Source organism: Mya arenaria, chromosome 8, assembly GCF_026914265.1.
Source record: "Mya arenaria isolate MELC-2E11 chromosome 8, ASM2691426v1".
Taxonomy (NCBI): Eukaryota; Metazoa; Mollusca; class Bivalvia; order Myida; family Myidae; genus Mya; species Mya arenaria.
The window spans coordinates 55,908,194-55,934,932 of record NC_069129.1 but is presented as its reverse complement, the minus strand read 5'-3'; the positions used below and the strand labels follow the sequence as shown (position 1 = coordinate 55,934,932).

The following is a 26,739-nucleotide window of genomic DNA, read 5'->3' as shown; positions in this document are numbered from 1 at the left end:
ATTTTAAGTGGTGAGAAGGCAGGTTTAATTTAATAATATTTTAATGCATGAATGTAAATACAATGAAACAATCAATACAACATAAACAGGTTAACATAGAAGTTGAGACAAATAATTAATTATCATTTTAACATGCAAAGGGATTGGGATATGAGTTAAATCAACATCAGTTAACATTGGCCATGCAAACACTGGATTGACATTTAAGTGTCTAACTCATAGAATATGAAAACAGATCTGCCACCTATGGTAGGGTTTTAGTATATTTCGACTTAAGTTCATGTGTTTTTTTACAACTTTTTCCAAATATCACAATTTTTAAGTCCAAACATTTTGTGTGCACATCACAGGGGCGTTGTTTTGACACACCTCTTTGACCACGCCCCCTCACTTTAAAAAATAAGAATTTACTTTTATTCCATTATCTTTGTAAGGTACAGAGATAATATATATTTTTGTAAGTAATCATTAGTTACAGTCCCCCCCCCCATCATTATTAATAAGCCTGTTATTATCATTATTTATAAGCCTTAGATTTAAAACAAAATGGGGGGGGGGAGGCATGGTCAAAGGGGTGTGTCAAAACAGCGCACCCTGCCCCTGTGATGCACATGAATACATTTATTTGAAATTCAAGTTTGACCTTGCACATAGAAACTGCACTCACGAAGCTTATACCATTGTTTCAGGTTACAGATGTCAAAGTAACAAACCAAATATCACAAAGTTATATCACAGATTGTTTAACAAAGAATTAGGGATGATTTCTATACTTAATCATAACAACATTAGAATGCTTTGGATTCATCGGTGTGTTACTATTTTAAGACTTAATTCAGCGTGACAAATATATAACACAGGATAACCCATTAAAGATATTCAACTTATTTCCAATGGGGTCCTTAAAGGGACTGTGTCATAGATTGGCACCAAAAAATGTTTTTTCTGTAACGAATCTCAGGACAATTATCTAATAGAATGTGTTACGCTTTGATATCATAATTGTAAAAAAAGTACCAAAATGTAAAAAAAAATATTGTGTCGGAGACCAGGTTCGAACCCGCGTCACCAAAATTGAAGTCCAGCATCTTACTCACTGAGCTACAAAGGCTGATACTAATCGGGTGACATAATTAAACTAGACACCTACCTCGGTAATATCACGTGATAACACCGACTAGCCAATCACGTATCAGGAATTAATTCTACCTGGTAGACATACCCAGTAATCTTTTTTTAATGGAAAAATACGAAATAACTGCTAAACTTAAATAAGTTGTAAACTATGTGGTACTTCAGTTAGTGAGTTTCAATGCATTGTACACATCGATGCCAATTTTATGACAGTTTTCGACAATTTTCTTCTTTTTTTCGCTATTTTATCATACGTGAGACAGCCCCTTTAAAGCAAATATAATTATTTGCCAAGATCTCAGATGTTAGCTGTTTAAGTTAGGTTTTCTTATACAAATAAATAACATACTCTGAATAGTTAAAGAATTATTAAATGTTTGAGATTGAAATTCTTTTACAGTTATAATGCAACCGACTGTAAAAATCATATGACACATATGACAAAAACCTTAGAACTGATATGCAAGCTTAAAAACTAAATGAATAACAATTAATAGAATATGAAATCTTAAAATCCTGCATTCTTCATACCAACAATGAGATGTGATTTCACGTCTTTTTTAAAAGTATTCTTATTTTTCAATTCTATTTTAGTGGAAGACAGTGTTCCAGTCCTGGATTGCTTGATAAAAGAAAGTATTTAGGATTGCTTGATAAAAGAAAGTATTTAAGATAAAACTGTCAGCCTGCGGCACTTTTAAAATTACCAGCACTATGTCTACTGTTGTAGGAATATGTGGATGAGACTAGAGTATAAAATGTAAGTATGATGGGCATTTATTATTAAAGATTCATACAAGGTTTAGTCTAAGTTGCTTTATCCTATTTTCTATATTAAGCCATCCAATATCACTGAAAGCAGAGGCTTTGCTCTGTAAGGTGATATCAGTAAAAATTTAATCCGACATCACTCAAACATTGCAAATTATTAACTTGTTTACAAAAATATTAAAAAATACAAATGTGTGTTACTGCATCATATGATATGTGATACATTGGTATACATCTGTAGAAATACATTCAATCCATATTATACAAGGCAGTCCAAAGAACGGCTATATCCCCGCCTTTGTTTTTTTTGTATATTTTGTATTTCTTGCAACCTGACTGGTATTTTGAATCTGACCAAAATTGTACACAACCACTGGTCAACAGTATAAATTGTTTGATTGGTAACCTAAATATTCTTCAAGAATATTTCTTGGATATATGAACATATAATAAAAGGATATTTGTTAAAGTTATTCATATTGTGTGTAGTGTAGGACCTTTAAATGTAAGATGAGACCTTGACCATTGAGGTTTGGAACTGGGTTAAGGTCACTGCCATCGTCTCAATTAGAACATTTGTACGAAGTAATATGGTAATCCATCAATGCATAAGTAAGTTATAGCGCGGACACGAGCATGTGTACTCTGACCTTTAAATTCCAGATGTGACCTTGACCATTGAGCTATGGACCCAGGTTAAGGTCACTGCACATCATCTCAATGAGGACAACATTTGTACCAAGTAATATGGTAATCCATCGAGCAAAAGTAACCTATAGTGCGGACACGAGCATGTGTACTCGATCTGACCTTGAATGTCTCGTGTGACTTTGACCTTTGAAGTATGGACCTGTGTCAAGGTCACTGCACATCATCTCAATGAGGACAACATTTGTACCAAGTTACACGGTAATGAAGTGCATTCCTATAATCCCCTCCCCCCTCCCTGGCGGGGGATTTCATAGGAATAAATCGTTTCATGAATTCGTTAGAATGCAACATTTTTTAAGCTAGGCCACTGTTCAGTGATTTTTTATTTCACAAACAAGACATTAAATGAGAACAAAACATTCGCATATTTCAAGCCCCAACACATTATAAACATGTATGTAAAAAAATATGTATTTAAGAACATAAAATAGCACTTCATTAGCAATGTGATAAAATTATGTAAAATTCTTATAGACAATATATATTTGTACCCTTTTGCAGTCCGGTTAAAAGTTTGATGTGTTCAATGTTTTATCTGCATTTCCTACAATTGTTTCAAACAACAGTGAAACAATAAATGAAAGAACAGTGGCCTCAATGGTAAGGCTTCATTATGCATAGACAATCAACATTATGTGGTATGACAGTTTAAATTTCCATAACATGAATTTATTTATTTATTATATAGGTAAGTATTGGTCACGATATGTTTTAGTCGAGACTTATGTCTCAACATAAGAAAGTATGATAGTCTTGTCACAACAAGAGATCTATCAATCAACTTAGGTCCAAATATAGTTAACTGGAGAATCAATTAATTGGAAATTTAAATGTCCGCATGTTCTCTTGGAATGGCCAATGTTGTTGATCTGTTGTTGATCTCTTGGAATGGCCAATGTTGTTGATCTGTTGTTGATCTCTTGGAATGGCCAATGTTGTTGATCTCTTGGAATGGCCAATGTTGTTGATCTGTTGTTGATCTCTTGGAATGGCCAATGTTGTTGATCTGTTGTTGATCTCTTGGAATGGCCAATGCTGTTGATCTCTTGGAATGGCCAATGCTGTTGATCTCTTGGAATGACCAATGTTGTTGATCTCTTGGAATGGCCAATGCTGTTGATCTCTTGGAATGGCCAATGTTGTTGATCTCTTGGAATGGCCAATGTTGTTGATCTGTTGTTGATCTCTTGAAATGGCCAATGTTGTTGATCTCTTGGAATGGCCAATGCTGTTGATCTCTTGGAATGGCCAATGTTGTTGATCTCTTTGAATGGCCAATGTTGTTGATCTGTTGTTGATCTCTTGGAATGGCCAATGTTGTTGATCTGTTGTCGATCTCTTGGAATGGCCAATGTTGTTGATCTCTTGGAATAGCCAATGTTGTTGATCTGTTGTTGATCTCTTGGAATGGCCAATGTTGTTGATCTGTTGTTGATCTCTTGGAATGGCCAATGCTGTTGATCTCTTGGAATGGCCAATGCTGTTGATCTCTTGGAATGACCAATGTTGTTGATCTCTTGGAATGGCCAATGCTGTTGATCTCTTGGAATGGCCAATGTTGTTGATCTCTTGGAATGGCCAATGTTGTTGATCTGTTGTTGATCTCTTGGATTGGCCAATGCTGTTGATCTCTTGGAATGACCAATGTTGTTGATCTCTTGGAATGACCAATGTTGTTGATCTCTTGGAATGACCAGACATATAATAACCAGACAACAAAATAACGCTATTAAACATAAATGTTAAATGAGGTTGCTTGGCGTAAAGTGTTTTAAAAATCAGGAATAGGATTAAAAATTAGCTTATGTATGGGTCGAACATCTTAAACCAGACAACTAAAAACGCTATAAAACATGAATATTAAATGGGGTTGCTAGGCGTCAAATGTTTTAAAAATCAGGAATAGGATTAAAAATTAGCTTATGTATGGGTCGAACATCTTAAACCAGACAACTAAAAACGCTATAAAACATGAATATTAAATGGGGTTGCTAGGCGTCAAATGTTTTAAAAATCAGGAATAGGATTAAAAATTAGCTTATGTATGGGTCGAACATCTTAAACCAGACAACTAAAAACGCTATAAAACATGAATATTAAATGGGGTTGCTAGGCGTCAAATGTTTTAAAAATCAGGAATAGGATTAAAAATTAGCTTATGTATGGGTCGAACATCTTAAACCAGACAACTAAAAACGCTATAAAACATGAATATTAAATGGGGTTGCTAGGCGTCAAATGTTTTAAAAATCAGGAATAGGATTAAAAATTAGCTTATGTATGGGTCGAACATCTTAAACCAGACAACTAAAAACGCTATAAAACATGAATATTAAATGGGGTTGCTAGGCGTCAAATGTTTTAAAAATCAGGAAAGTTCAAAGGTGTATTAAAGGATTTTTTTTTTTAAAAGACTACTTATCAATGTTTAACACAAAATATCACAGTATGAAAAGAGGCACCCTTAAAAAAATACCCAGTCTACTTTGACCACATGTTTCAGAACAGGATACAGGTATGAGAAGCTACATATGTCAGTTAACAATTGGCGTCCACACTTTGGTGAGCTTTACATATCAAAATCAAATATACTAATCCTTATCAAAAACCAGTAACACCAATCACAAAATGCCAAATGCATAAAACAGAAAACATCAGCAGCTAACCAGAACATCTCATATACACCAAGCACAAGATAAAACCCACTTATAAACCAACAATATACCATTAACATCACCATAACATCCCATCCAGGACAACATCAAGTAATTATAAATTACATCAGCATCAAAGATTGTTATGCATCATCATCATCATCATCATCATCATCATCATCATCATCATCATCATCATCATCATCATCATCATCATAATCTCATCATCATCATCATCATCGTCGTCGTCGTCGTCATCGTCATCATCATCATCATCATCATCCATCATTATAATCACCATTATCATCATCATCATCTAAAGACTGCAACAATCACAAGACCATGAACACTTCATATTTCATCATCATCAGCAAAAGATTGACCATAGCTTACAAGACCATGAACACTTCATATTTCATCATCATCAGCAAAAGATTGACCATAGCTTACAAGACCACGAACACTTCATATTTCATCATCATCAGCAAAAGATTGACCATAGCTTACAAGACCACGAACACTTCATATTTCATCATCAGCAGCAAAAGATTGACCAAAGCTTACAAGACCACGAACACTTCATATTTCATCATCATCTGCAAAAGATTGACCATAGCTTACAAGACCATGAACACTTTATATTTCATCATCATCAGCAAAAGATTGACCATAGCTTACAAGACCATGAACACTTCATATTTCATCATCATCAGCAAAAGATTGACCATAGCTTACAAGACCACGAACACTTCATATTTCATCATCATCAGCAAAAGATTGACCATAGCTTACACGACCACAAACACTTCATATTTCATCACCATCAGCAAAAGACTGACCATAGCTTACAAGACCATGAACACTTCATATTTCATCATCATCAGCAAAAGATTGACCATAGCTTTAAAGACCACGAACACTTCATATTTCATCATTATCAGCAAAAGATTGACCAAAGCTTACAAGACCATGAACACTTCATATTTCATCATCATCAGCAAAAGATTGACCATAGCTTACAAGACCACGAACACTTCATATTTCATCATCATCAGCAAAAGATTGACCATAGCTTACACGACCACAAACACTTCATATTTCATCACCATCAGCAAAAGACTGACCATAGCTTACAAGGCCATGAACACTTCATATTTCATCATCATCAGCAAAAGATTGACCATAGCTTACAAGACCATGAACACTTCATGTTTCATCATCATCAGCAACAGATTAGCCATAGCTTACAAGACCACGAACACTTCATATTTCATCATCATCAGCAAAAGACTGACCAAAGCTTACAAGACCATTAACACTTCATATTTCATCATCATCATCATCATCAGCAGCAGCAGCAGCAGCAGCAGCAGCAAAAGATTGACCATAGAAAACAATACCAAGAACACTTCATTTCTCATCATCACCAGTAAATGATTGAGCAAAGAACACAAAATCATGAAATTGTATTAACCAATGAAATTAAAGAATAATATGGGTTTATACACAAGAGTGCCGAGAAACGAACATCAATGCTCTTCAAATCTTTTAGAAACAAGAGATGTTTGTCAAACATTATGCCCCCCCTGAGCGCCATGTTGTCAGGATTATATGGACAATTGAATGAAATATGCATGGACCGAAATGACAGCTTATTTGTTGCTGTTTTAAGATTATGACCATTAAAGTGTGAAGATAAAGTGTGTTATGACCGTCATGACCTTTGACTCTATGAACTCAAAATCCAGAGTCATCAGCTGGTCACCAGAAACCTAAATGTCAAGTTTGAGGGCCATGGGTGCAGGCATCGTCAAGTTATCACAAGACAAGTTTTTTTTGTTCAAGGTCACTGTGACCTTGACCTTTGACCTGATGACCCCTTAAATCATAAAGGGTCAACTCCAAGTCAAGTCTGAAGGCCATGGGTTCAGGCATTGTTGAGTTATCACTTGGACAACCTTTTACCATTCAAAATCACTGTGACCTTGACCTTTGGCTCTATGAATCCTCAAATCAATAAGGGTGATCTACTGGTCAGGCTTAACATCCATGTCAAGTTTAATGATCATAGGTTCAGGCATTGTTGAGAAATCAGTGGGGGAAGATTTGTTAACTTTTTTGCGTTAAAGGTTACTGTGACATTGACCTTGGCCTGATGACCCCAAAAGTCGATAGGGGTCATCTACTGGGCAGGCCCAACCTTCATGTCAAGTTTGATGACCATAGGTCCAAGAATTGTCGAGTTTGCTTTCAAGGTCACTGTGACCTTGACCTTTGACCCCTAAAATCAATAGGGGTCATCTACTGGTCAGGCCCAACCTCCATGTCAAGTTTGAGGGCCATGAGTGCAGGCATTGTCGAGTTATCACTCGGACAACCTTTTACCATTCCAGGTCACTGTGACCTTGACCTTTGGCCAGATGACCCCCAAAAACCATAGGGGTCATCTCCTTGTCAGGCCAATTCTCCAAGTCAAGTTTGAGGGCCATGGGTGCAGGCATTGTTGAGTTATCAATCGGACAACCTTTTACCATTCAAGGTCACTGTGACCTTGACCTTTGGCCCAATGACCCCCAAAAACAATAGGGGTCATCTACTGGTCAGGCTCAATTCCAAGTCAAGTTTGAGGGCCATGGGTGCAGGCATTGTTGAGTTATCACTCGAACAACCTTTTACCATTAAAGGTCACTGTGACCTTGACCTTTGACCCATTGAGCCCAAAAAACAATAGGGGTCAGCTACTGGTCAGGCCCAACCTCCAAGTCAAGTTTGAGGGCCATGGGTGCAGGCATTGTCACGTTATCACTCGGACAGCCTTTTACCATTCAAGGTCACTGTGACCTTGACCTTTGGCCTGATGACCCCCCAAAACAATAGGGGTCAACTACTGGTCAGGCCCAACCTTCATGTGAAGTTTGATGACCATACGTCCAGGGATTGTTGAGTTATCACTCGGACAAGCTTTGGTCTACCGACGGACCGACGGACCGACCGACATACCGACATGCCTGTGCAAAGCAATATACCCCTCTTCTTCGAAGGGGGGCATAATAATAAAGATAAATAGTAAATAGGGGACAGGCATAACTGAAAACTTGTTATAGCAAGAGCTATGGACCTTGATACACATGGGCTCATGTATCATAAAGTTTTTGCAGGTGTAGGAGGGCTCATCATCATCATCATCATCATCATCAAGAAGCAGCAGCAGAATCAATGTTGTACAAAGGTCTACAGTTACCATAGTTTCTTGATGCAAAACAATCAGTTCCTAGACACGGCCACACAATGGTTGCCAATAGCAGAGTCCGTTTGTAAGTGGGATGGGTCGGGTCCGCCAATAATCAATCTGCTCATCAATGGAACGACCCGGGTGATGGTCTTCTTGCTAGTCCGGACACTGAAATGATTTTTTTAGTGTTTTTTAGTCTACCGTGTATGCAATAGCTTAAAACGCAAAAAATATCAAATGATTGGTGAATGCTAAAAAATTTACTGCGATCAACTATCGTTTTTCATAAGGTAGCAATACCGTGTTTTCTGCATATTTCTTTTAAATTAAACTCGGTATCTGAGTCATAAGCACAATTGTTTTCGACATTTTTTCAACCTTTTTGGTATATTAAAACAATTGTTTTAAATTATGGACATATGGTTCATAGGTCTGTGATTAAATGTGTTAATTTGGGAGTAATAGTGCATCTTCAACTTGCGAGATGTTTTTACTTTTGCTATTGATAACCATATTTCAGGTGTGAGCATATTGGCTCTTGCTTTAAGGTCCCAGTGTGCACGCTCTTGCTCCGCAGCGCAGACGATGCCGCCGAGACGGGCAGTGCAGGCCCTCCGATGGGTCGGTATCCTATCTGGATCAGCGGGCGGCCATGGGCATATCTTGCAGGTTATCGAAATAAACGGCAGTATCTTACAACTGTAAAGTAAACATAAGATAATAAATTGAGTATTCGTCCAAACGTAACAAAGGCAAGGAAGAAACCCAACTCCGCAGCCTCAAAACAGATTGTCTCTCATATACACTTGGAGTGAAAAGGGAAACAAAACATATACACCCTTAGATGTAACTTTTCACTCGGAAACACTAGCAATTTTGATGAAACTTGTTGGCTAAATATCTGGGCCCAATTCACTTCATACTCCCGTATACTACCAAGTTTGGTTACGTGTCCACAACAGCTACTCAGTGCCAAAGTTGTAGTTTTACATTAAAACTAGAACTGTTTTTGCGAAAGAGGTAGCACGTCAAATTCTTGAAACTTAGTTGTAGGTTTCCCTTGATCAGTTTTTAGCTCAACATTTACCCCTATCGCTTTAAATAGGTCGACAGTCTAGCTCATGGAAACTCTTGATTCTAGTTGAGATGACCCCTAATGCTTTTAAGGCAAAGGGTTTTATGTTTGCAAAAGAAAGACGAAATATTTGTCATTGACTAGAGATGGCCCCTAATGCTTTTTAGGTCAAGGGTCTCATGTTTGCATTAGAAAGACGAATTATTTGTCATTGACCTGAGATGAACCCTAATGCTTTTTAGGTCAAGGGTCTTAAGTTTGCATTAAAAAGACGAAATATTTGTCATTGACCAGAGATGAACCCTAATATGCTTTTTAGGTCAAGGGTCTCATGTTACATTAGAAAAACAAAATATTTGTCATTGACCAGAGATGAACCCTTATGCTTTTTATGTCAAGGGTCTTATGTTTGCATTAGAAAGACGAAATATATGTCATTGACCTGAGATGAACCCTAATGTTTTTTAGGTCAAGGGTCTCATGTTTGCATTAGAAAGACGAAATATTTTTCATTGATCAGAGATGACCCCCTATTGTTTAAGGTCAAATTTCTTCTTAAATCATGTGCATCGTGTTTTAAACCTGTTCTAAATGAACTAAAGCTGCACTCTCACAGTTTGATGGTCATGACTTTTTTTAAATATGCTTAACATTTTGTCAATTTTGCCCAAATGTTTGGCAATCAGTGATATAAGATGGCTGACAAAAGAGCAGATGGCAGTTTTCCTTCTTCTGTTAAACAAAATGATGTTTTATGGTAAAAAGAGTCACTGATGTTAAGGAAATTTAAAATTGTCAGTTATATTCCAAACAGTCGAGATCATTTCTATTGAATGTTATTTTTATTACTGAATTTAAGGTGCCAAATTCAGCTGATTCTGAGATAAAATAAACAAAAAAGGTTAAAACTGTCAATCTGTGAGGGTGCTGCTATAAATCATTCAATTTAAATCAGGAATTAATTAAATTATCCTTCAGGAAAATAATGGACAGTATCAAAAGAAGGTACATTAAGAGTGGAATTTAATGTATAATTTATTGCAGAGCAACACTTATTCTCTGACAACTAAGCTCAGATTATTGCATAAAACTTATACATGTCTATAGCAAATACAACTTATGCAAGGCATGAATCTTAGCAATATCAAACTGGTAATTTTTGCTTTACAGAAGAGCAGAATAATAGTTTATGGATAAATGGAAAAATTGCTAGCCGTTTCTTAAGATGTATGCATAGAAAAGAAACTTTGACAGGGTATTCAGAGATTTTGTTGTATTTGTCCTTCTGTCTCCATGGCCAGTTTCTGCATGTCCTTCTGTCTCCATGGCCAGTTTCTGCATGTCCTTCTGTGTCCATGGCCAGTCTTTGGGTGTCTTTCTGTCCCATGGCCAGTCTCTGCATGTCCTTCTGTCTTCATAGCAAACCTCTACTTGTCTCATTGGCCAGTTTCTGCTTGTCATCCTGTCTCCTTGGCCAGTCTCTGCATGTCTTTCTGTCTTCATGGCCAGTCTCTGGGTGTCCTTCTGTCTCCATGGCCAGTCTCGGCTTGCCCTTCTGTCTCCAATGCAAGCTTCTGCTTGTCTTTCTGTCTCCATGGCAAGTCTCTGAATATTCTTCTGTTTCAAAATCAAGCTTCGGCTTGTCCATAATCCACAGGGCCAATCACTTTGTATCGTTTTGTCTCCAATTCAAGCCTCTGCTTAGACTCTGCTTGCCCTCCCCTCCCTACAGCCAGTCTCTAGGGTGTCTGTCACCGGTGAATAGGCATCTTACACCAATGAACAGTTTTAATATTTCTATAGAATATGTACTTCCTTCTGTTTTCTTTAATATATTGCTAGTGTAATTAGTTTCTTTGTTATTATTGTTTGTTTGTTTTTTAAAAAATGATTTTTTTATGCATGAACATAAAATCAAACAGACAATTAGTTACTTTGCGCATCAAAAAATCAATAGTGCATCATAATATATGCATTGAACTTATTTATATGCTATTAATATATTTATTTTAAGGTACTCACTATTTTGAATAGCTTGTACAAACTCAAACATTACAAACGCAAATATAAAATCAAAATTAAAATTTGGGTCCCGGGTCCCGTGAAATATAACTGCCCTTGTATGTCGACCAATGAAAACGGTTGTAACAATTTTGTGCCAGCCAATTGATAATTACCCAATTTTAAAGAGGTAAACAGTAAAGACAATATCAAGATTTGTTAAACTTTCGGTTAATTCAGCAAGAACTTTCTTTTACTATTTTCTAAAATCATAAATATACATATCAGATTAAATTTATTATAGGTATTTACGAGTGTTTTATCCGATACCGAGCGTTCACTGGAATTATCACATGTTTTCGCGACTAGAAATATATTTCATCTCTGTTATGAGATTTTTTACCATTTTGTGCTGGATCCGTTGTTTATCGGTGTCGGTTTTTATCCGCTGCCTCGACCCGATAACATATTGACCTCCAGGATGGATGTTAAAAGGGGGTTCAATAAATAACCGGAAGAGTTGTGTAGACGCTCGCCTTACTCAGTTACTTAACGCACTGCTGGGTTACTTATCTGTGCACTACCCTCTAACAAGCTAGCCACAATAATGCGCGTTTATGGACCTTTTTGAACATTTGGATATTCATTTTGTTCCCTAAATGCCACAAGTCCACTGATTCATAACACTATAAAAGATATTCTTCAACTGTAACTTCACAATATTAAACACTGCATTGTTAAAAAAAAACAAATGTTACACATAAATTATTTTAGCCAATACCAATCTCTTATTACACTTAAGTGCTTAATGACACATTAATTCAGATCAACTTCTGTTAGCAAATCATCGCCCTTTTCGAACTAACAGGTGCCTGTTATCTTTCCGCTCAATATACTTAGCGCTGGGATCTGTCATTCTTGGCTAGGAAAAAAACAAGTGGGATATGGATGCGTAGAGTCGCCAAAACAAAATTCGTTAAAGACTCTGAAGTGGCTGTTTATATGGAATACCCCCTAACAAACCTTGTGTAATCTCTGTCTTGATGCCCATGTAAAGTCCAGTAAAATACACTCCACTTACAATATTTTTGGTATTGGGTTAATACCCCCAGAAAAAGCAGACTTGTTGCATCCATATCCATACATGCCATATTTTTCAAAGGCTCCCCAGGGGATTTTGTTCAGTGTTCCAGGGGATTCCTGAGTCACAAATCAGAAGATTATCATCATCATCATTGGCATGGGTAGCATTTCACTTTTTTACCCTTTTTTGCATATTTCAGAAACAATTTAATGGGCTTACCATCCTCGGAAGTGGATAAAAAAAATCTGCTTCTTGTCAGAAATGATGACTTTCAGACTATTAGAGATATTGGAATGAATATCAATCTTATTCGTTTTTTTCCCTTTTTTTCCCTTTCCCAAATAGTCTGATTGTTAGCAATTGATTTAAAAGCAAAATCATCACTATTTGTTTAATTTCAAAAACTTGTTTCCTTTTGGTATTCATCAAAACATAAAATACATCATCATTGTTATAAATAAAGACTAAGTTTGTCTACTGATCATAGAAATAATCACTTTTTATTTGTAGTCAATAACTGAACTTAAGAAAGCCAGATAAAGAAACTATTATAAACATAGATTTTAAATAAAGTTTCAGTGAAGAAAGTGATGTTATGGTCTCGAAATAGGTCAACAACAGTTCTTTTTCCCTCACTAATCCTCCACTTATAGAAAAGGGTGTCAAAAGACCTTTGTATATTATATTATTTGTGTAATATCTGTTGAACTGTTCCAGGATAATAGCAGTGATAAGTTCAGGGAATGTCCTTTTCTTTATAAAGATTACCCCTTTGCATGCAACAATTTAAGGGAGTTAAGAAAACATCAATATTTATTGAATCTTAATAGAGCACTGCTCGGGAATTACACTAGTATGCAAACCGTGGACTGATGTAATGAAATTTTACAATTTCTATCCAAATGAAAGTAAAAGACTTAAGGCCTATTGAGGTGCGAGTACCATTTCAATACAACTGTTCCTAATTTGAAAATGTTACAAAAAGTTGTTATCTCCCTTTTATGTGCCCACATTTAAATTATAAACATTATTCAATAAACGAGGGAGAAACATCTTTATTTATGTATTGCCTCTTAAAAGTCTTTAACATTCAATATGGCTACTACATGTAACATGGATTTCAACGGGTCTTTAATATACTAAATTAAATATAAAATTATTTGCAATAATTGTGTAGAATGTAAATTGATTTTGACAGTTCCCAACCTGGAGTGAACAACTTTAAATGGCACTCATGTTTAATTCATGAACATTGCACTATGCACTAGAATCTTTGTTCCTTTTTCTCTCATTTAATTGGTACTCAAATGAGCAATACCTTCGGTAAATTAATAGAATGCATAGAAAATACTACATTCAGTGCCTAATAAGGATTTGTTATGTATTGTCTTTCTTTTGTCTGTCTTTATATACATGTATGTAATGTTGTAGTTGTATGTTCATGTGTTTGTATATTCTTTTCACTGTTTTATCTATGTCAGATTATTTTGAGCCTTTTTTCCAAAACTTGACAATTTGCGGAGGTAACAGCAAACAAAGAATTGCTTTTTTCCTTAAAATGAACCAGCCAGGAAAAACAAATATTGGCAAGGAATTTTACAGTTTTTTACTAAAACAATTTTAACTGCATGTTTCAGTCACAATGGAACCAAGAGTGTTGCAGCCAGTGAATGACCAGAATACATCAGAAAATGCAGGAACGCCTAAAAAGTAAGGGTCTCTCTTCTCGTTGTGTTGTGAAATTAGTCAGATAGTACCTGGTATAATATTTCGTTTTTGCTTACATTTTTTTGTAAATCAACTTTTTCACATATTAATATCTAAAAAGAATATCTGAATAATGACCTTAAAAGAAATTAATTTTAAGTTTTAAAGCATTTAATCAAGTCTAGTTCTGTAGAAATACATCTGTGTAGCAGAAAAGTTTAGCATGTTAAAAAAGAATGATTTTGCTACTATACATTGCAAATTTGATTTAAATATTTCATTTCACGTTTTGAAAATTTGTGTATAAAAGTGATGCAAGGGTTATATTTTGTCAAGTTCTTGTACTTCCAAGGACTTAAGTTTTAACCCATTTTTAGGAAGTAATATATTTCAAACTTCCTTTATGGAAGCCCTGCAGTACTACTTGCACCAAGGTGACAATTTTTTATTTTATAAAAAATTGTTTCGAGAAAGAAGAAATATTGATTATATCAATGAATAAAGGTTGGTTAATAATTTTAACTTTTTTTCAGAAAAGAATTGACTCTGGCAAACTTTGATATAGGGAAGCCACTGGGCAAAGGAAAGTTTGGGAATGTTTATCTAGCGAGAGAGAAGACTTCCAAGTTCATCGTGGCTCTGAAGGTGCTCTTCAAATCTCAGCTACAGAACTCTGGCGTGGAACATCAGCTCCGCAGAGAAATTGAGATCCAGTCACATTTACAGTAAGGGTTTACCCACCCATTGTCATAGCCAAACCATACAAATTCTTTTTTCTCTTTATTACATAACTCAGTGATGTGTAACTTTATAGATACATGTAGACCTAAGATTCTGCCCATACATTAAGCACTGATATAATTATCATTCTCTAATTTTTGCATATTATAACATACATTGTAACAATGAATCAGTGTAGTCCAAATAATTGTACGTTGACGGATTTTTTTTAGATTTTTGATATGGCAAATCCTTCACGTACAAATTGTTTAGTATCAAAAGTGGGTAGTTGTTCCGATCAGGATTCCGGGTTAAAGCATATAGCGTCTATAAAATATCATAAAAACAAGAAATATTACCAGATAATGTTATTTTATATTAGTTCCGTACACAAAAAAATAAATATCCAACTTATAATTATGAGTTTGACGGCTTTTTTTCATTTCATTCTGTCAAAACATAACGATATATACATGAAGGGCACCTGCAAGGCTTTAGGGCACAGTTTTAAATCGCTCGGAACATTTCGGCCATGGCCGATTTGTTACGATTGTATAACGAGGTCTATCTCGAAGCTTTGTCGGAGGAGGCCGAGCTATTACGATTGTATTGTGTTGTTCCCCTTCGCATAATTGTTGTCTGTGTCAGTCAACTTTCGTTTTATTGGAAAGGTAAACAACTTGTTTTAATGCACTTAATGCTTGTTTAGTGCAAAATAACATTTCACTTACATGGTAAAATATGAATATAACTCTTTATGATCAATTTCAACCATAAAATACTTCACTTAAAACAATTTCAATATTTTTAAAACACCCCCGTTTTTTGCACATTCCCGTTTAGACGTTAGGGATTGGAAGAATCCCGTATAACACGTCTATTATTTTAGACTATGAATCAGTGTTGCAATGTTCAAAAGCATGTTTACCACTACTCTAATTTTCAAATTAGGGTATATCCCAAAAGTATGTTATAAAACTTGAAAAGTTTCAAAATTTTTGTTAGCATATTCCATGTCAAGGCAAAAACCTGATTGAACCCGAAATGAAGCTTCTATTTCATTTGAATAAATTGATAATGAAAACACTTTCCACTCTTTGGTCCTAAAAATTATGACAATGTTCTATATACCACTCTTAAGTGTTCTCAAAAAGAACTAGCTGCCGGCAAAATGGATCAAATGGGAATTGGGCGGGTTCAAATTTGGAAAAATATTTGAATTTTAAGTAGAATAAGGATTAGCTGGTCTGATACTTTACTATTTTATACATTTCAACCAAAACTTATTAAGAACACTGGACTATTGAAAAAGGCACAGAAAGGAGGTAAGCCTGTTTTTTTCTGTTTCAGACATGAGAATATACTACGGATGTATCAGTGGTTTCATGACAAGAAACGTATCTTCCTGGTGCTGGAGTTTGCAGCCAAGGGCGAGCTGTATAAGATCCTGCAGAGAGAAAAGAGATTTGACGAGAAAACTACTGCAAAGGTACATAATTATAAGCCTAAATTAAGTAAACATGCTTAATTTAGTGAAGCTTAATTAAGAGAAAAATAACTATTTATAATTGAAATTATGTTGATTATATAATGATAATATGCAACAAGTGTGATGTTTAAAAGCCAAATATTTGTGAACTTTCCAATGTGACAATGCATTTTGGAGGTGAACAATTAATAAAACAAATGTTGTCTGCTCCTTACATAACAATGTGAATAATGTGATGAGTTGCTTTGTGTAACAATAATGCTAAAAACATGTATGTGCGTTCCAGTATGTCTACCAGCTGGCCAATGCCCTCAAGTACTGCCACAGTAAGAAGGTGATCCATCGAGACATCAAGCCAGAAAATCTACTGATAAGCCTTATTGGTGACCTCAAGATAGCCGACTTTGGCTGGTCCGTCCACGCTCCATCCTCCAGGTTAGATCACTCTCCAGGTTTTTATATTGCCATTCACAGTGGTTGAAATGAATTGCAAATGACCTCAAGTCTCATACTGGTAAAATAATTTTGAGCTTGTACTAAATTTGCAATTTTAATATACAGCAGTCATCGAAATTAGACATTTAAATGAACAAGCCTGAATTCTTACACTAGTGCTTGATTTTAAAAACAAGAATATGAGCAAGCCCTGTTAGTATTTTACCAGTGCAGGGCTAGTGGGCTTGTGCTAATTTCGACCACTATGATATCTACTAAAAAGTTATTAATGTAAGATTCGCACCTATTTATCCAAATGCCTAATTTCTATAACTGTATGGAATGTTTCTTAATTGTGGTAACACAATTTTTCATGTCAGAGAATACTCATGAAAATACATTATTTAAAAAAAAGTATAGTTAGCTTTCTCTGGCATACCCTTAATATATATAATATAACATATATTAAACTCTATGAACCCACTCTCTAACTTGGTTTTAAAGCTCGTTAATTTCTAAGTAGATATTTGAAGACAATATTTAAATAAACACATGTAAATGGTTTAAAAAATTCCGGAACATGTACTTCACAATACGCTTATAAAATGTGCATTATATAACACAACTTGTTGATTTCAATATATCTGTGTATGGAAACCTTCAATTTGATCAAATTTACTTGTTTCAATAAATCATTAAATACTTAAATGCATTATGACTTTGTTTGAATAAGTACTGGCAATCATAGGACAGTAAGAAAATTGAGCTGTACTTCATGCTTATCTGAGCACGAAGTGCTTCTTTTCACTATATCAATTATGTCTATATGGATAACTTTGAAAATCTTCTGTCAGAAACTATTGGCCCAATTAAAAAAAAAATCATAGAAATTTTCCTACAGTGACCCTTTGTCAAATTTCTTCACTCCTTGATGATGCATAAAAAACGTGGTGACCAGGGGCGAGGCTAGTTACCACTATATGTCTATATGGAAAATTTTCTATTCAGAAACCATCAACCTGATTTCAAATTTCAAAATAATTCGACTAAAACGTTCATTTAGTGGCCATATATCAAATTCCTTCACCCCATTGTGATTCACAATAAAACAGGGCCATCAGGGGCTAGGGCTAGTTTTCACTATACCGGGGTATGTCTGTATGAAAATCTTTCTTTTCAGAAACCATTGGCCCGTTTTCAAAACATTTAAACAGAAATGTTCCTTATGTGGCCCTTTCATCATTTTTATCCCCCACCTTAAAAAGGCTAGGGGATATAGTAATGGTGGGCGCGATTCCATGTGTCTGTCCTTCCGTCCGTCCCACATTCATTTCTTTGCATCTCCTCTTAAATTTCTCATGCGATTTCTACCAAACTTTCACAGATTGATGACTATATAGTGACGCAGCGCATATTGTCGGGCTTTTGTGATTCGTCCATTTTTGAAAGAGTTATAGTCCTTTGTTTACATTTAAAGTTGGTTTCTTGCAACTCCTCTTACGTTTTTCATGCAATTTCTACCAAACTTTAACAGATTGATGACTATATAGTGACGCAGCGCATATTGTCGGGCTTTCACTATTCGACCATTTTATGAAGAGTTATTGCCCTTTCTTAATTTTATGCATTTCTTATGTTCCTGAGAAACTAAACTTACCATTGATTGGCTTTCCTTTAAAAAAATGCTGTCTGTGACCGCTCTTGTTTTAATGATAACTTAATTGTTTTAGCACAGCAGACATATAGGCTGCATATATCATGGCAGATATTAAGCTGTGTATCACAACAGACATATAGGTTGCATAGCACTGAAGACACATAGGCTGCATAGCATGGCCAAAATAAAGGCTCAAAAGCAAGGCTGACCTTTAGACTGCATAGCATGACAAAGAAATGATAGTCTGCATAGCATGTCAGACAATGTCTTCACATATATGGAAGCAGATTAGACATATAGCCTGCATAGCATGACACACAAATGTGGTAGCCAGGCAGACAAATACCCAGCAAAGCATTGCAGACATTTTTTAGCGGGTCAGACATTTAGCATGCATTGCATGGTAGACATATGTGGTAGCCGGGCAGACATATAGCCTTTATAGCATGGCAGACATGTGGTATGGGTAGCATAAAACATGTTCTGCAAGGTCACACTTGCATGTTCATGTTTGCTCTCCTTCTTACCGGAGTACAATAAAGGTTGATGCAAAAAAAAGATTAATTCTTATACATTATTATGTTAAATTCATTAGACTCTCGTGGCCAAAACAAAAGAAAACATGATTTGTGTACGAATTAAAAGATATCAGCAATATTTTAGCGCTTTTTATACCCCCAACAAACGAAGTTTGAAGGTGGTATATTGGAGTCACCCTGTGGTCAGTCGGTCGGTTTGTTGGTCGGTCCGTTGCAATTTACCTTGTCCGGAGCATAACTTAAAAACTACTGGATGAAATTGGATTAAACTTCATACAATGATAGAGCATAATGAGAGAAAGTGCAGTGTACAACAATCATAACTCTATTCATGCTTATTACTGAGTTATTGCCCTTTGTTACTTTTTTTGTCCAGAGTATAACTAGAAAAGTACTGGATGGAATTCATTGAAACTTCATACAATAGTAAAGCACAATGAGAGGAAGTGCAGTGTTCAAGAACCATAACTCTACTTTAGCTTATTACTGAGTTATTGCCCTTTATTTGTTTTTTGCCGTCAATTTTTTTCCAGACATTACTTGAAAACTATTGGATGGAATTTAATAAAACTTCATACAGTGATAGATCATAAGGAGAGGAAGTGCAGAGTACAGGAACCGCAATTCTATTTCAGCTCATTACAGAGTTACTGCCCTTTGTTACTTTTTTCTTGTCCGGAGCATAACTTGAAAAGTATTGGATGGAGTTTAATAAAACTTCATACAATGATAGATCATAATGAGAGGGAGTGCAGTGTACAGGAACCGCAATTCTATTTCAGCTAATTACAGAGTTACTGCCCTTTGTTACTTTTTCTTGTCTGGAGCATAACTTATAAACTATTGGATGGAATTTAATAAATCTTCATACAGTGATAGATCATAATGAGAGGAAGTGTAGTATACAGGAACCACAATTCTTTAGCCAGTTACAGAGTTATTGCCCTTTGTTACTTTTTTCTTGTCCGGAGCATAACTTGAAAACTACCGGATGGAATGTAATAAAACTTTATACAATGGTACAGCACAATGAGAAGGAGTTCAGTGTAGTTGAATCACTACACTATTTTAGCAAATTACAGTTATTGCCTTTTTTTTTTTTCTTTTTTTTTTGTCAAACTTTTGTCCGGACAGTAACTTGAAAACTACTAGATGGAATAGCATAAAACTTCATACAATGATAAATCATAATGAGGCATTCAGGGGTATTACTCACCTTCAGTGATAGCTCTAGTTTAACTTGGAATTTGTTGTCATTTATCTATTCATTCAAAAGATCATATGTAAGGCTTATTTGGTTGTCAAGGATAGCGTATGGTATTAGGGGGAGTAAATGTGTACGGTATCAGGGGAAGTATTAAAATGTATTGATTAAAACAACAATTTATGGTACAATAGTCGATCAATTTATAACGACTATTAAACATGACATACATTTTATTTAAATCAACCTTCATGAGTCAATATAATATTGACACAGATAAAGCGAATTATGTATCTAAGTTTACAGTCTATACTTACTGTAGGGATGAGCTTATAGCACTTAGCCAGGCCAGTGCATTTTAGTGAATCTGAGTGCTAAATGGTTGCTCAACTGGGCCAATTTGGAGCTTTTTCAGTACAACTCAGTTCACCAGCAGTGCAATGGGGGCAGTTATCTTGCATCTAGCTTGCCAAGTTAGTACAGTTTTGAATCATGAACTTTAAATGTGGGTCAAAAGTTTTATTAGGGTTACAAAATGTATTTCTCTTTATTGATATTGATAATAGGTTGAATTTTAATTATTATTTTCAATTAAGGGTTAACATCTTTGTTTTGAAACAGCAAAAGAACAAAATTATACAATTTGACTTCAAACACAAGTGTTGACAGTCATAAAAAAGAAATAAAAAAAGATTTAAAGTTGTTTACTTTGTACACAAAAAGTACTTCCATTTGGGTGGGATATTATGAATATTTATCTAGAATTCTAGATTTTATCATTGTACAAAATGCATTTGTTGTCCTGTGCTTTGAGAATGAACTGTTCCTGATAAATGAAAGAGTGGCATTAATGGTAGAGTCCAATTACCTGTTGGCATCAGGCCCCAATATCACGAAAATACTTAAGTCAAATCCCAACTCATATTCCCATATAACATCATAGTTTTTACACATTTTTGAACCGCATTCTATCATTGAATATGGTGATTGAAACCTTTGGTCTAGATTCCAATGGAAAAAATATTCTTCAGCCAAAAATGTACTCCAGTACAATTCATTGCCTTTTCACAGTTACTCAAGTAAATTTATTGCTCTAGAATAAGTTTTCTTTGAAATATTGTCAAAATCTTTCAATTACACATTCTTTGAGAAAATATGTTTTCAAAAAGTATAAAAACATTCAAGATTAAAAAAAAATACTATGCTTTTATGTGGTAAAATGAGTTGAGATTGAGATTTGACTTGAGTATTTTCGTGATATTGAGGCCAGGTGTTTGACTCGTACTTTCAAGGATTTTGTGTGACTATATTATTAAAATGGGAGCCATAACATTTCTGACCTCTTTGTACTGGTATTTAAGAATAACAACATGAAAAAAATGATGAAGAATAACTGGATATGCATTTTCTTTTATATGGTATACGTGTATCATAAAGTCAAATGATTTTAGTTAAAGAGTTTGGAAGGTAGCATCCCTCTGCCCTCATGAAGAATTCAGAGAATTGAAAGGTTATAAAAATCAAAAGGTTGTGGTTTTTGACAGACAACCATTATGTTACTTCTATGAAACAAAATTACTTACATTTTCTAACAAATAATGTTTAAATGCATTACAGCCTGACAGTGTGCCCTTCCTCCCTTGGAAGCTTGTCCTACTTCTGCAGCACCTTGTCCTTTTTAAAATCTGGCCAAAACCCTAAGTTTAAATTCGCTTGATTTTTCTTGATGTTGTGGGACATTTTTTCCTGAATGAAGCATTAATATCTAGTGCTTGAATGAAAAGGTTAATGAATACCAAGACACCAAGCAATATTTGATTTTTTCCAGACGGACGACATTATGTGGGACGCTGGACTACCTCCCTCCAGAGATGATTGAGGGCTCGTTCCACGATGAGAATGTTGACCTGTGGAGCCTGGGCGTGCTGTGTTACGAGCTGCTAGTGGGAAATCCCCCGTTTGAGACGGAGAGCAACTCTGAGACATACAGGAGAATCACTCGTGTGGACATACGCTACCCGTCTTACGTCACCTCAGGGGCCAGGGATCTCATTGGAAGTGTATGTACTTGTTATATCCACCTACTGAAGTGATATACAGTCGAAACTGTATGGCTCAATATTCTAGGGACCGGCCAAAATACTTAGAGCCTCAAGAACATTGAGCCAAGCAGAATGTTATTTTTTTATTTGTTACAAAAAATAGTGTTTACCTCGTTTGTTATTGGCTATGCAATCTCGGCAAGAGAAGAGTATTTGATAATAATTATAATACCAGTCAAGCAATTTTAATGTGCTAAATGATGCCAAGCAAACAAATGAAGGTGTGAGATTTTTAACTGAACCCGCGCAAATGACATCGACCCAAGCAAACAAAACAAAACGTGTGAAAGTCTTACTTGGGACCGTGAAAATGACTTTTGATATTGAGCCATCCAATCTAATTTTATATGAACAAATAGTAAAAAAATTTGGTCCTTTTAATCTGGTTTGAGCCAACGAGGATATCCAGCCATGAGATATCGAGCCAACGAGTTTCGACTGTAAAGTTACTGGATTTAAGCCTCCTTGTGTTTGCAATGACATGTAAAGCTGCGAATGAAATCAAAATTTGATTGAATATGTTGAAATTATAAGATGAAAAAGGTTGCAAAACAAATCAAATATGAGAGATGTGAATTGTTCACGCGTCTAATGTCTCAAGGGAATTCCCCCCTCCCACAAAAAAATAAATAAAATAAAAGCCTAATAAAATAATAACTGAATGCATAGAGAGCCCTCAAAATAAGTTCCAAATTGGCCAGTTTTGCTTCTAGGCAGGGTGCCCCACCCAATTTTGGGCCTTAATTGGTCCCATGCACCTGGCTGTAATCGTTTTAGCCCTTCAGCTGATAGATTTATCACATCCTTGTTATATTTATAATTGATATAAATTTGGTAAATATTTACCCTCCAATAATATTGGAGAGTAAATATTTACCAAATTTATATCAATTATTAATGGCATCATAGATTTTCTCCACATATTCTGTCATGAAAGAAACATCACAGTAGGTCTTCTTGTTTGAGATACTAGTATATTTTTTGTTGAAACATATTGTTTGTTGAAACATCGAATCTTATTGTTTGTTTGAATTTCAGTTACTGCGACATGACCCCCGTAAGCGTATCTCCCCGGACGCTGTGATGACCCACCACTGGATCGTGGCTAACCATACCCCCAAGGATCCACCCAGACACTGATTAATCTGTGATGACCCTGTCCTTGTTGTGGCTTACAATAACCCCAAAAGGTTCTACCAGACACTTATGAAGCACATTGATTGTGGGAACTAAAACCATACACCAACAGACTTATAGTTTGTGTTAATTGAGTAATTGAGAGTCCAGAGATCAAGGGTGGTAATGAGATTAAAACCATCAGCTCTGAGGACTGTGTCCTATGATTGATAAGGTGTGGACAAATCAAAATCATCTTAAAAATGTAAATCAATGCATGTGTGATATTTAAACATTGTATGCTTGTAAATAGATTTGTTTTAATGAGGACATGTGTTTAAGGATGTGAAAGAAATGTTTGTTTTCAAATTGATGACAATAATAATTATTATCTGTTACGGAAAAGTCTTCCGTAAGAAAAATCTGTGTCTTCATCCATGTATATTCTGTAAATGTCTGTATATTTTAAAATCAAACAGTCTCTTTACATCAACTGCGATGAAGCTGATTCACATGTTATATATATGTCAAACCTAATGTGTTCATGTTTTTAAACCTAATGTGTTCATGTTCTCATATCATCTGTCTATTGCAATCATAGAAAGGCGTAAAAAAATGTTTGTTTCCAGTTTCCCAACCTACCGTGATATCTACCCTGACTCATAACCTTTTTATAGCCTTGTGAAATATTTGTTATCTTGTTTGATTTTTTTCTTTTAAAAGTTAAAAAAGAAGTGGGCTATTAACCATACTAGTGATGCTAATACTGATTGTTAAGATGTTCTTAAGCGTATACTCAACAGTTTTTGTCAACTGAAAATTCTCATGAAACTGGAAACAAACACATTATTTTTTTTAACAACCCTTACTGTTTTATCCTTTATCTTCAGCAGCTAAATACTTTCTTTCAGTTACTCTTGAGTGTATATGTGAATATATATCATTAATACTCGATGTTATATATCTAGAGGATATTTGATAATTTCAGTGTAAGATCATATTCTATTTAACGAGTGGTCATAGATATTATTACATGTCTATGATCATGAGTCAAAATATGGAATTTATTACACAATTTTTTTATGAAATTGATGAAACTTACACTGGCCTTTTAAATAAATTTCAGTAAATAAGTTTAATAAATTTTGTTTGTTGAATAACCAGAATTTTTTTATGTTCTATTAATATCTTAAAGGCCTAGTTTATGGAATGTTTGGCATGATAATCCCCTGCTGTGCATCTCCTGCTTATTGCTCTGATGTCACAGTAGGGGCCAATTTCCTGTTTGTTTATTGGCTCAAGGCCATTTAGGGTCCATTTCTATAATAAAATCTCAAAAACTGCACAGCAGGATATTCAAATCATAGATCGATCTGATAAGACAATTAGATTAAGATCAATAGAAGGATATTAATTTCTAGGTTGTGTAAGATTATTAGATACAATACAAGTAGATCAATCAGGGGTTCTTCAGTTTAGAATTAATCCAGAAATCAAGATTGAGAGCTTCTAACTTCAGACTTTTGTACAGAATGTATTTTACTCGGACATTTGCATCAAAAACAGCAGGAAGTACATTAAATATATATATGATTTAAGAAACAATTTAAAATGAGGTCCTAGACCTACTACCATCCTTTGAGTATGTATCACTCCTAATCAAACAAACACCTGGTTATTTTTCAGTATTTACAATAATCAGCTGTTGGACCCCCTGATCAATTAAAGTTTGCAAGGTGTCTCACACACAACCATAAGCTCCTGTAGAGTTTTTTTACCAAGTGTGTTAATGTATGGTTCAAACTTCGAGGACTGCATATCCCAATTAAAATGTTTACTGGAAAAATGTATGATCAAAATTATTTACGTGTATGTGTGTTATATACGGTGTTTTCTGTTTCTTAACTGTTCTTTCAGTCTGCACTTCTCAGTCTATTTTTATATGATCTTGTAAATACAGTTGTATAACATTATGAAATATTGTGAAAATAAAATTGTAGTAACTTGACATTTGATGCGTTTGTGATCAAACCCTTAGCAATTATTGAAAAATAAACGTCCTAGAAGCCATAAGATCTGTGGACAGCGGACAAATCACATCCCTGCTCGACCAATGCTCGAACCAATGCTTGAACATATTTTTTGCAAAGATTTTTAAGAACTTTGTAAGGACACTATGTTTGTGGATGAAGTTTTCGTAACTCTGTCACCTCAAAAACAAAAGTTGTCACCAGCTGGTAAAGAGCAACCTACTAGTAATGTAATAGCCTAGGCTCTGTCAAATCTTTCTCAAGTTGTTAAGGGATGAGTTTTTTAGCACTTTTGGCAAGGACCTTTGTTATACTGACTCCAAAAAAAGAGATCAACAACTACTCCGAGATACTAGAGCATTGAGATAAAATCCTTCTGTTACCTCAAATTTGCAAATCTACGTACCGTATTATATATGTACCCTATTCTTAAAAGGGGGTACACACCTTTAAGTGGGGCATACCAGTGGCCAGTTGAACAATCAGTTGAGTCATAATTAATACTTAATAAATATATAAAGCACATGGTTGCAATACCAAATGGATTAAGGTGGAATGCGACCCCGAGCAAATTTTCGAGTTCATGTCTGAAAATTGATATACAAATAAAACAGCACATACCCAAATAGGGACTGTTTTTACTTTTCAATATTTGGAACAGTTTTGAAACTGCCAGTCTTAAAAATATACCAACGACGTCAATATTGAGACGTCTCAATCTTTTTACCTTTCAGGTACAATAACTGAAAATTTCATCAATTCTCTGTTTACCTCTATGAAATTTTAACCTCAAGTGCGTCTTGAGAAACCATCTCGTCCAGTTGCAATCGTTGCTAAATAATCGTTGCTTTAGCAACAGATCAATATAAGATTTACCGTACATGTATTTACAAAGCCAAAATACAAGAAGTGACCATGATCTGGTATGGAATATGGGAGAGTGTAACTTGGGCAGGATAGGGTGTTCTCCATTTCCTTAGCATTGAAAATGCTACCATATAGCAACTCCCTTAACATCAGTTCTAAAGATGTAACAGAAAAGCATTTCTCATCATTGGACATACAAGTATGAAAACTA

General features: G+C 35.1%; 1 protein-coding gene across 2 annotated transcripts; it reads left to right on the top strand.

Moving 5' to 3' along the window:
• Positions 1 to 9,104: 9,104 nt before the first annotated feature.
• Positions 9,105 to 25,641, top strand: LOC128242706 (aurora kinase-like). Of its 2 annotated transcripts, none has more exons than XM_052959966.1 (7): positions 9,105 to 9,171; positions 14,300 to 14,372; positions 14,903 to 15,094; positions 16,440 to 16,578; positions 16,865 to 17,013; positions 22,242 to 22,473; positions 23,554 to 25,641. In XM_052959966.1, exons 1-7 carry the CDS (start codon positions 9,120 to 9,122, stop codon positions 23,653 to 23,655), a joined length of 939 nt encoding a protein of 312 aa, XP_052815926.1. In that variant the 5' UTR covers positions 9,105 to 9,119; the 3' UTR covers positions 23,656 to 25,641. The 2 variants fall into 2 exon arrangements, with proteins under 2 accessions (XP_052815926.1, XP_052815927.1); XM_052959967.1 differs by lacking the exon at positions 9,105 to 9,171 and adding an exon at positions 11,749 to 11,768.
• The last annotated feature ends 1,098 nt before the right edge of the window (positions 25,642 to 26,739 follow it).